Source organism: Ixodes scapularis, unplaced genomic scaffold (assembly GCF_016920785.2).
Source record: "Ixodes scapularis isolate PalLabHiFi unplaced genomic scaffold, ASM1692078v2 PGA_scaffold5__190_contigs__length_132052651, whole genome shotgun sequence".
NCBI lineage: Eukaryota > Metazoa > Arthropoda > Arachnida > Ixodida > Ixodidae > Ixodes > Ixodes scapularis.
Genome location: NW_024609880.1, coordinates 70,915,443 through 70,926,722, shown reverse-complemented (window position 1 = coordinate 70,926,722; position 11,280 = coordinate 70,915,443). Strand labels below are relative to the sequence as shown.

Genomic DNA, 11,280 nt, shown 5'->3' with positions numbered 1-11,280 from the left:
TTTTTAATTTCCGCGCATGCGCACAACAATCAAACCTTTGTCGAATATGACGTTGAAAGTTAGAAAAAGTCTAACTTGGTTGAACTCGAACCTTGGCAGGTTCGCGGCATCCAGTTGGAGATGGAATGCATCTCCAACTGGTGTGTTTACTGCCAGTTGGAGATGGAACGTATTTCCAACTGGCGCAAGATGTAGTAGACTCATTCATGGCGCAATTTGGCGCAAATGGGGCAGCGGTTCCATCACTGAGCAGACAAACCAGTGACGAAAACTGGCGCTGCGCGGCAGTTTCCATAGAAGCTTCCACGGACGCTGTGACTTGGGCCTTGCCTGTGCCATGCTGCAAGTCACAGTTTATGCCAGTTGCTACGGAAACTGTCGTGTGGTGCCTGTTTTCATGCTCACCATTGCCACTGCGAGGAATCGGAAGTTTTTTTAGTTACAATTCTGTTTATACGATTATTTCTAGGTCACGTCGGCCTCTGGGTAACATTCTGAGATTGATGTGGATGAGCAAGTGTTTTAATAAAGCAGACATATTTTAAATAGCACTGACATTTATTGAGGGGCCCACTACCAGCAATCTGCCGAGTGATAACACAATTACACGAGGACATTACAGGTGCTCCAGTGTCAGCTGGAAGCCTCCATTATCAACAGTAATAACGTCCTTTCTCAATGATATGTTATCCACCAATGACACAAAACCCGTAGGATATAATCGCCAATGCTCGTCCACTTCGTTGACCCTAGGTCCATCCTACTCATGGCATGCGTCGCTGACAGTGCGCTGGTGTCACATTCAAAGCCTGGCCGACGAATGGTTCTAATGTTACATGCAGGAGGACCAACACCAAAGACACACTCACCACTCAAGAACATCCTTCTTGATATGTAGAGTAGAGAAAGCACTAAAATCACATATTTGTTCTTTCTCATTTTTGTATTAAAGAATTCATGAAACAATTTCTAGGTTCTGGCTGAATAATCCTCGAAATAAAACTTGAAAACACCGATTCAAGCTCCTAAATTCGTCTGCAATGGCTGTTAGATCAGAACCTATCCCCCTCTTATGCTAGATTCTATGCTAGAGAAGTGAAGCTTCCTGCTGAAAACTACATTGACTTGAAAAAAATTATTCTTGAAAATTGTTTCATGGTTTCTTTAGGTCTTTAAATGAGTTATTGCTAAACAGTTGGGTCGACAAGAGGTCAGGCTGAACACACCGTAGGCGTATGTTGTACTTGTCCCGTATAAAATCACCACACTTCCACAGTTAGGTACACAGTATACATTGTGTGTAGAAACGGGCATACTTTGTATGACCTGCAGATCCATTCAATCTCTCAATGATGGCACGCAGAAGGCAACCTTCTTTCCGTCAACACAGACAATCCAGCTCCAACACCCAAAACCATAAAACATAAAAAAATAAAAACTTCCATCAATACAATTTCACGTAACTGGTAAAGGGGCGCTACGAGCCTAGTACGCACTAGCTCGCTCTTCAGCAAACTAAAATGGCACTTTGTGGTGAGATCACTGTATCGGAAAAACCAACGAAGGAATAAAAGCCCCTGTAAAGATCTTCCAAAGAATGTGAAGCAAGTTCCTGAATTGGCCGTTTGATGGAGAAAAACCCGATGTCACGCAGTTGTTCCTAAACAATGCACTTGTATACGAAAAACAACTCACAGAAGGTTGTTCGGTATGTCATACATACCGAACAACCCCACGAGCAAACTCACCCTAAATGATGCGAGGGGCTGTCTGATGAAGACCTCCGGTTAATTGACAAGGGAAAAGCGACTCAAACTTTCCTGGAGGGAGGAAGTTATGTTTTCCCAAAGATTTGGGGTTGTTCAGTATCCAATTTTGGTGTCAGATGAAAGATTAGGGTGTACCAGAGTTTACATTGAAAAAAAAAAAAGGAGGACAGGGATGTAGGACTTCCCAACGTCCAGATAATGTGCGCATCATTCGAATACTTGGAAAATGTCCCTGCACCTTTAAAAGGAAACAAAATTGGGGTTGTGGTTCCCAAAGAAGTAACCTCGCAGACAATTTAGTGAGCTGTATTCCAGGCAAACACAAAATAAAACTGTAGTTGAAGGCTTCTTCTGGCAAAGCTTGGGAGTTACTTCTTTGAGGATCGCTCGAACTAAGAGTTTTTCGGTTTTCCCAAATTTTATAAAACCGGTTCAAGGGTTAATTTTTGGGGTTTTTCGCTATATATAGCGAAAACACGAAACCATAGGAATTCTCCCTTCCAAATCCTGAATTATGAACATGGGGAGGGTGGCACAACATACATCGGATAATACAATACTACAATTGCATGTACTATGTACTGCTGCCAGAAGAAAAAATCAGACAACACAAACTGCCAAGAACAATTTACACTGTCTTTGATCAGCCCCTTGGGCAGTAAGAGCGTGTATTGTTTGGATTACCAGCTAGCTCAGTCTTTCTGCTTTTGTTAGGTTTTACTTCAAACCTACCTGCTCACTCCAGTAAGGATATTTCGTGAGACATGCACTACAAAAGGACACCATCACATAAAACTGCACTCCCCTCTGCTAAAGCGCAAAGTATGCGACATATACCTCTTACCACACCCTGTGATACATATTTAGAACTCAGTTACAAATAGGTTCAAGAAGCTGACAACTGCTTACAAATATAATGCTCACATTGATCAACACTGGTATCAGACACATGGGAAAAAAAAAACATGTTCCATGAAAAAAAGAAAAAAAGAATGAGCAACCTTTTACTTTGAATGTTCACACCTATTACAACACAGTTACACGATACATTTTACAATGCGCTCAATGGTATAAAAAGGGAAATAAAAAAAGTGGTAACAACAGAAAAACATAAACACTACTTCTTAAGATAAAAAAGCAAATAAAAACTCACTCTAAAAGTTCAGACTTCTGTTCAGTTTGTACCAACAGGCAATCAAATCAAGCCAAAAAACCTGCTCATCGCTTTTGCAATGTCAGATATCTAAAAAAGCTGCAGGTGTGAAAGTAACTGAACAAGCTATGCAGTTCAGACAGAAGACAATGATGAACAATGACTGAGAATGATGTTTGATCAAAGCTAACATTGCAAATTAAACGTTTGAAGTAAACCTCAGTCTTGCAAAGAGCTACTTCATTACTATGGTGGATTTCCAGGACATGCCAAATTTTGCAAAGTGTACATTCTGCTTCGCAAAATCGATTTCTTGCCTCCATTTCTTTCGAGTAAACATTAATGCATAAATAAAAAAAACCAAAGGAGTGGCTGGCACATAGAACAACAAAGTGTGTGTTTATAAACTTCTATTGTTACCCTATTCATTGGTAAAGGCTGTCCCATGTTCTCAACACCATAAACTGAATTGTCTTTAACATTCTGATGAATGAACAAAACATAATTGTCAGAACTGTCTCATCCTGGCTATCGTATGTATAAATATTGCTCCTACACTGCAAGACAGCACAAATGAGCATTTACATTTTTTGTTTTCCCTTACACACTAAGTTTTACCACTTATAAGTTGATGTCATAGATAAGTGCATTCCATTCTACCCCTAGTTTTGATGGCAGCTTTTCAAACTTGCAAGAAAAATCAGAAAAACTAGCAACCGCATAATTGGGCTAGCTGTGTGACATCCTGCACGGTTGATAAGGTAAACAAGATCTATCTCAACCATACTTACCAGTCAAGCTGAGTGTCATACGGACCAGAGCAGTTGATCTAGTGGTACCGCATGAGATGAACTAGCCAATCCCGGTTGTGTGTGTATGCTTCATTAGAAGCAAAGGAATCCGATGCTCTTTAGAGTATTCAGCCCTTGATTTGTATCTTCGGTCAGTCTGAGGAACTTGAAACACATTCGAAAAGCTAAAGGCTCTGCACAAGATCCATTACAGTCCTGAGGCTTAGGAAGGTAACTCCATAAGGTATTTAACACTATTGTGCCACTGTGGATAATACTTACTACCCAAAAATTCTGTTGCTAGAGGAAGTTAGCAAAAATCAGGCAAATAAAATGTTTCTGTATCTCTCTTCTTATCAAGCCTACTGGTCAAGCCTTCGTGGGCACTATGAGAAAGATAACAAGATTATTATTATTATTATACCCGATTCGGTTCACCAAATCCTTGAAAGTCGATTTGGTATATGTCCCCCTTTTAAACAGAGAAACAAAAACAAAACACAGGGCTGCCTTGATGTCGTTAAAATCATGCAGTGCATGTTCGCCTGCTCTCACTGGTACTGCATTCCATGTATGCTGCAAGTAGCACTGTTTGGTCTCCTGCCCGCAATATAGATCACTGACATTGCAAAACCGATACAGAGAAAAAAACCTCAAAAGGAGTTCATAACAATAAAAAAAAAGGCAAAACCAAGAGCAAACAAACTCAGCGTAACAAATAACATTGGTTGCGTAATGGTAATTTGAACGTGAATATGAACAATTTGACGGCGCACCGTCGTATGGAATGGCTGACAACGATGAGGATGGCGGTCAATGTGTACAGTGATCGGCACACAAGACTCCTCATCAGTTTGGAAGAAACCTGACCTAAGTACAATGGCAGCTATGAACACAAGACCATGAGTGCACGGGGGCAAGAAAACCCGCACGGGCATGACAAAATATAAATACACACAAAGAGCAGACTCGCACGTGTCGCCCTTATCCCTGAATTAAGAATGAAGATCAACAAAATGCACCTTACACTGCATATAAATTCAGCTTGACACACCAACAGGAAAGATATGGCTAGGTGATTTCCAGGCAAGCGTAACACACACAACACACAATCTAGGCTCAGGGAGTGTGACTTTCACCCACACTTTTTGAAGCGGAAACAGCAAGATTCGCAGCTAAAATGTGGCACCACTGAAATAACGGGAGAAACATCTTATACCTGGGACAGCATTGGCTTGGGAATGGGCGGTGCATCACACAATGTGTTGTTACGAACAGGCTTATTTCACTGGTCACTCTGCCATGCTCCACAAGGGGCATGGAATATATTAAGAGTACCGTGGTGTTTTGAGCAGATGGCAGGCATACAATTTATAAATTGCCGAGTAACCTTACCTACACGTTCCAAAGACTGCGGTATAGTAAAGGAAAACGTCCAACATTACCCGGAAGACCCACACCCTACTTCCGAGTGTTTTTCCAACATTTGGAGAGCTTTACCCGACTTCCACGTCACAGAAGTGCAGCAGTGTGGCAGGAAAAGTCTGGAAGGGGACCTAGCCTTTCCTTTAAAATGTAAACAACAGCTTGTACTGGGGAGGAGGAAAGTAGAAAGCCATTTACGCACAAAGGAAAAGTGGAAGGTACAACCGCCAACAATCCTTTCCGCAGCGGTGCGGTGACTACATTGGTCTTTCTGAGCAGTGCACAAAACAGCTGATGCAAAACGTGCATTCGAACAGTTCTAGCCAAGCGTGAGAAGCGCAAGTTTGGTAGCCAGAAAAGAGACGACGGCAGCATTGCACACTGGTGGGGTGGGGAAGTCCGTGGGTACCAACTGACTGTGTCACCCAGCTAAATGATGACAACGAAGGGGTGACACAAAAGAAGTGAAAGTTTGAGAGCAGACGACTCGAGATACCTCAGCAACAGAGGACATCACCAACATCTCCCAGTCAACGAGGCTGCAGTGCTGGCTACGTCCCTTATAGTCCCTGAAAGGATAAGAATGGCAGGGCGTCGCCAAAGGTGGGAAGCATGCGCTGGAAGCGAGACAACTGAAGAACCTCCCTGCCATTCTCACTCTATCGGTGACTGTACTAGGGGCCAGTGCGGCGTACGGATTGGACAAGGGTGCTGCGGCGGCATTCGGGTGGGACTCTCGTTCAAACAACGACGAAGCACCCGCGTCCAATCTGTGTTCCGTGAGGACCTTCAGTACGTGATGCAGAAATCTCGACGCTACTGCCTTTCTGTCTGAGAAGTGTGGACAGCCCGCTCGCCCCTCCTCGCCGTGCGACGTGAACGTCCGGCCGATGACGCTCTGTCGAACGCTTCGGTCCGACTACGTCCTCCTGTTCCTCTTTGTGTCCTGTGGTTTCGCCGCCGTCCCCTGCGGCCTTTTCTGCTGCAGGAGCATTTCGAGGTTCTCCTGAGCACTCTTCAGGTCTGGGTTCAGTTGGAGGGCCCTTCGGTATGACTCCTCTGCCTTGTCAAACTTCTTCCAGCGGTGGTATAGCACACCTAGGAACAAAGGGCAAGCTCTGAGCCGCGGGCTTTCAAACTTGGTTCCCAGAAAGTTCCTTGGACTGCCCTCGTTAGTCTATTGGATTACCCTCGGGGGTTATTCGAGCCTAAACCCTCTCTCAAGCGCCCATACCTTTAGCGAGGCCCTTTTAGTTTGAACGCAAATTATGCACGCGCATTGATGGATGACTATGAGCCATCCACTTCCACCTCGCTCCCCAGCATCAGTAATGCCGTGGAATCTTTTTGATACAATTATCGTGGGAACTTAAAAATAATACATGTTACCCCCAAAAAAAGCTGCATCAGTAAAAAAACCTATCAGTATAGTCTCGAATCATGCACAATGTGAATTGAGATTACAAGACTTAAAAGTAACTCGCTTCTGTAACCACATGATCTAATTCTAGGCATCATAATAACCATATCAAAATGCACAGCTTCTGAAGACACCTTCCAAAAACGAAGACATTTTATACCATAAAGTGTTTTACATATGTGGGATTGTATCAATGAGATTCCACTCTATTGATGACAAAGTTTCTAAGCTTTGGAGCTGCTTTATTGCAAGACTGTCTAGAGGATTGGGGAAGGGGCTCCTTTGGCTTTCATGCAAAGCACAGTAGAAACTCAACGACATGTTCCCCATTTATATGTTTCTCCTCGGTTACATTGGCAGTTGCCGGTCTTGTTTGAACTTCTTATAGTTTGTTGCATTGGATTTTATGGGCCTTCCCAGTTGTTATGTTAAGAATATGGTAACACATCTGCCAAAACACTAATTTAAATGAATGTTGACCTTGCTCGCCCACAATAACAGCTGGATGAATGAATTTCGCATTGCCCTTTAAATCGGGTGGCAGCTTGTGCCCCCTGTGACATCTGGGAGAAGCTAACGGGAAAGGACTCTTCAGACATCCAAGTGATGTTGCTCTATGTGCGAGCGACCAGAGACTTTTGCCTCAGCTCTGTGGGGATGTTTTTTCTACCTCTTCATCAGTTTCGTTTTGCCTGCACAAAGTGAATGGAACGTTTTCGTTTTTGTATGGTTTCGCTGCTTTCGTCGAGATTTTGAGGTTTTGCCATCACACACGGTAGGTTGCATCTCTTTCGACTACACATCTGCCAGCTGCAGACCACGAATGGAAACCCTAATGGCAGAGGACGGAAGAGTGCATGTTCTCTTCTGCCTCACCTCCTACGTACTCTTCCACCATATGTGCAAATGCACTCGCTTCCTTGTGGTGACATTTCAGACCTGCTTTACCTGTGTACAGTGTTGGTGCAGCATCTTATTCACAATCGGAGGGGGACCCCAGCTGGAAACCGGGAGTTTCCACGCCCTCTTGGTGCTTTTTTTATACTGGTGAATTTTCTTACGACGTTTTTGCTTTACAAAAGTGCGACACAGAAATGTGCGTTACAGGAATTTACATTGCAAAAACCTGAATCTGTGTCACAGGAATTTGCATTACAGGACATCGTTAAGAGCCAGTCCTATAACACATTCTGCACTAAACGAAATTGAGTACCTATTGTCTTGACACCAGAATTCAACGTTTCGAGCAAAAATAAATAATATTTTATTGGGTGTCAACATCCCTATAAACATTGCCCCACCAGTAGAAGGTGCCAAGATAGACAGCAGTAAAGTAAGGGAGGGAAACAAAGGAAAGTTATATAGGTCCATTTCTAAACAACTGTGCAAACTTCAGAATCTGGGTCACCCCATAACAATGGCAATTCCACTAATCCACTGGTTTTCAAATTGGGTTCCCAACAACCCAGATGTTCCCAGGAATGAAGTCACTGGATGCTGGGAAAGTAGAGCCAACCTCCCTGTATGGTCGCCATTTTGGTCCATAGAATGAGCAGTTTCTCCTCGACTTCTCCATTCCTAGTGAGCCAATCCGAACTCACGGTGACAGGTTGCTTTATAAAGACATTTCTAGTGTATACCGAGATTTTGATATCCACAAACCGACGAAACAAGTGCACATCTTGGCACTACCACCACATGCAGCGTCAGCGCATGTGGTGGCGGTATTGGAATTTCCTGTCTTGAATTAAGCGAGAGCAATATCATTGTAAGAGGTCTGTGGAGATAGGCATGATTGATAAGTTGACTGCATACTAAGCACCGAAGACGCTTATATTGGCAAGGAACGCTTTCATTTTGATGATGCTCCATAGCGATCTTGGCACGACTCGTTCAGAACGACCCTTTCGAAGCTTCAAAGATTGAAGAAGGACCGAAATGGCGATTGCCATGACAACAGAGAACAATCAGCCAATTGCTTTGCAAGGTTTTGGTCGTTTGTATGTTAGCATCTGTTTGCGTCTTGCTAGTAGGCAGGGAAGGCAGTGGCGCTAGTTTCCCAAGACTCGGTGACTTTACCCTCAACTACCTCCACAGGTTCCTTAAGCTGCCAGATTTCCTCAACCATCGATGCTCCTAAGTAAAGTGTCCTTTGGGTGAAGAACCATTTTAGAAGATCTGGGCCAACCATTGATGCATGACATATACGCCAAGCAGCCCCTAGTATGTGCATGTATGTTTACAAGGCATCTAGGCTTCTGTACTGTTTTACTGCATAAATGCTAGGACCGGAAGGTGCTCCTTGAATTTCAGCCAAGTCAGATAAGGCTACCTAGAGACAGAAATCTTCAAGAACTCCTGCAATAATCTTCCGGTGTTAAAGCAACTCTGAGGAGGTTCCCGAGATCGCCTAAATATGACAATAACTCACTCTGCTGGCTTTGAACATCATAGAAATCTCCAAATCATGACGATATGCGGCCGATTTCTCTATTAAAAAGCAATCAACGATTGCAACACATTGAGGTCATCTCAGGCGATGGGACGAGCATGTTCCAAAACCAGGGGCCATTGCCAGCCCATAGCAAGCGAAGGATCCTCGTGTCTCTGACCGGTGGACCCGCGGAGTGATTTCTCAAATGTGCAAGACTCGTCACCCATAAAGTTCCTTGATTAACGCTTTGCTAAGCAGCAACAGCTATTGATGTGCTGACGTGCTCTCTTATTGGTTCGTACCCGTGTTACGTTTTTGGTTAGGAAGAACATGGCAGATTTGACTCGACTTAGGAATCTGAAGCCGCTGGGATGCTGCAGAAGCGGATGTGCTTAAATGAAACTGAATGGAAGAAAGATGTAAACGTTTCTTCATCAATATTTCCATTTGATGCTTCTAAACCTAAATAACTTGCAAGCACTGTACATGCTTCTGCCAGATAATAAAGAAAAGAAAGCATTTGCATTGACTCCTTCTCTTGTACTATTCCTTTGGAAGCAAAACCAGACTGCTGGAAAACATAATTTAAAGGGACAATGAAGACGATTTTATTTAATTCTTTTAAATGGTGTTTTTATGCTTCTTGGGAACATAGCATGCTGCCCAATTTTTTGTAGCCATTTGTGACGCGTATTTCTGTGCCTACGAAAGAAGTAAAGAAACCGAAACTGAACAATTTCCATTCTCGTTTCTGGGCCTCCAAAAACGGAGGTGACGTCAAGTGTGAATAGTCGGTATCACAGTGGTCGGTGTCGGTAGTATTTAGGAGATCGAGATTCTGGTTACCGCGGTGGGTTATAGCAGTGCGGTGGTGCGGTGGCGCGGTCGTTTCGTCGAATCTGTCAACATGGACGGCAATGCCGCTCTCGCGAGCGAGTTCGAGCTTCCGTTCAGTAACACAACACATCCGGCGTTGCTTGAATGCTGCTCCTCCAAAGCTTAGGAAACTTGCATACGAAACCTTCATTCGACCAAAATTGGAATATGCATCTACAATATGGAATCCGCACCAAAATTACTTAATCACCCGACTAGAAGCAATTCAAAATTGAGCAACCCGCTACATTTTATCAAACTATGACTATAAAAACAGTGTCTCTGCCATGAAAACGAGCCTAAATTTACTAACTCTGGAGGTACGCCGCAAGGTTGCACGTCTTTGCTTACTCCATAAACTTTACCACTACCATCCCACTGCTCGAAGCTCATTCCTGCGCACTCCCGCACGGTCATCTCGTCGGCTCAATAACTCTTACAATTTTCAACATATATCGGGTTCCAGTAATGCCTTTAACAAATCATTTCTCCCACTAACAATTGTGGACTGGAACAGTCTTCCAGAATCGCTCATTACAATAACTGACCCTGTGGTTTTCAAAAGCTCCATCATGTCGTATTTTTCCACACCAAGTTAAGTTTTTTAGCTACGTTGCATGAGAGTGCGTTGTTATGCAATTTTAGCTACGTTGCATGAGTGTGCGTTGTTATGTAATTTTTATGTTGTTGTTTTTTTCATTTCTTGTATAATTTCTTGTGTTGCCCCCTCCTTATGTAATGTCCTCGACAGAGGACCCTTAGGATTAATAAATGAAATGAAATGGAATGATGAAACAAAAGGAACGGGAGAATGTGTGTGGCGGCCTCCGTCGTCACCCGAGGGAGACCGCCCAGCTGGTAACGAGCGGCCCGCATGCCGAACTGCCCATAGTTGCTCGTTGGCCGTTTCGCGTCCAGCGTAGCAAAGAAAAAAACATTTATGCTGCTTTATTTACGGTTTAGTAATCCTTTCCGGTCCGATTTATGCTTTTCATGGTTACTGAAGCGAAAATTAGAACAGTATTCCTAAAAACCGAGAACGAAAACATGACCGAGGGCGCGTTTCTCGTTTCGACCAATCGCTCAGGCGTCTCTTGTGACGTCGCGCTTCTTGGCATCGCATCGGTCACGTGAGCTCCGCTTCTCCTGGCTTCTCCCGCAACTCTCGGGGTGTCGCTCCAGTCGATTCCGGTACGATTATTACCGCGACTGTTTAATTGATTTGCACGGCACACAAGCGCCGGTTTCGGCTGCAATTTGGGCAACGTGGCCCGAGACGTGCTTGGAACCCAGTTCAATAGCCAAAAAGATGTCCGAAATTGCCTTCATTGTCCCTTTAAGGAAAGAAAAAGTTGAATGTCAAAGGGTTAAACAACTATGTATTCGCACACCCCTAGATATTTTGATTGCTG

General features: G+C 43.7%; 1 protein-coding gene across 2 annotated transcripts in view; it reads right to left on the bottom strand.

The window, feature by feature from the left end:
- Positions 1 to 539: 539 nt before the first annotated feature.
- LOC8043196 (protein O-mannosyl-transferase TMTC4) overlaps positions 540 to 11,280 on the bottom strand; it is a 52,634-nt gene continuing 41,893 nt past the window's right edge. For both annotated transcript variants that reach the window (XM_029994700.4, XM_042293779.1), the window contains exon 15: positions 540 to 6,236. In XM_029994700.4, coding sequence (XP_029850560.3) covers positions 6,058 to 6,236 — 179 coding nt within the window. In that variant the 3' untranslated portion in view covers positions 540 to 6,057. The remainder of the gene's footprint in view (positions 6,237 to 11,280) is intronic.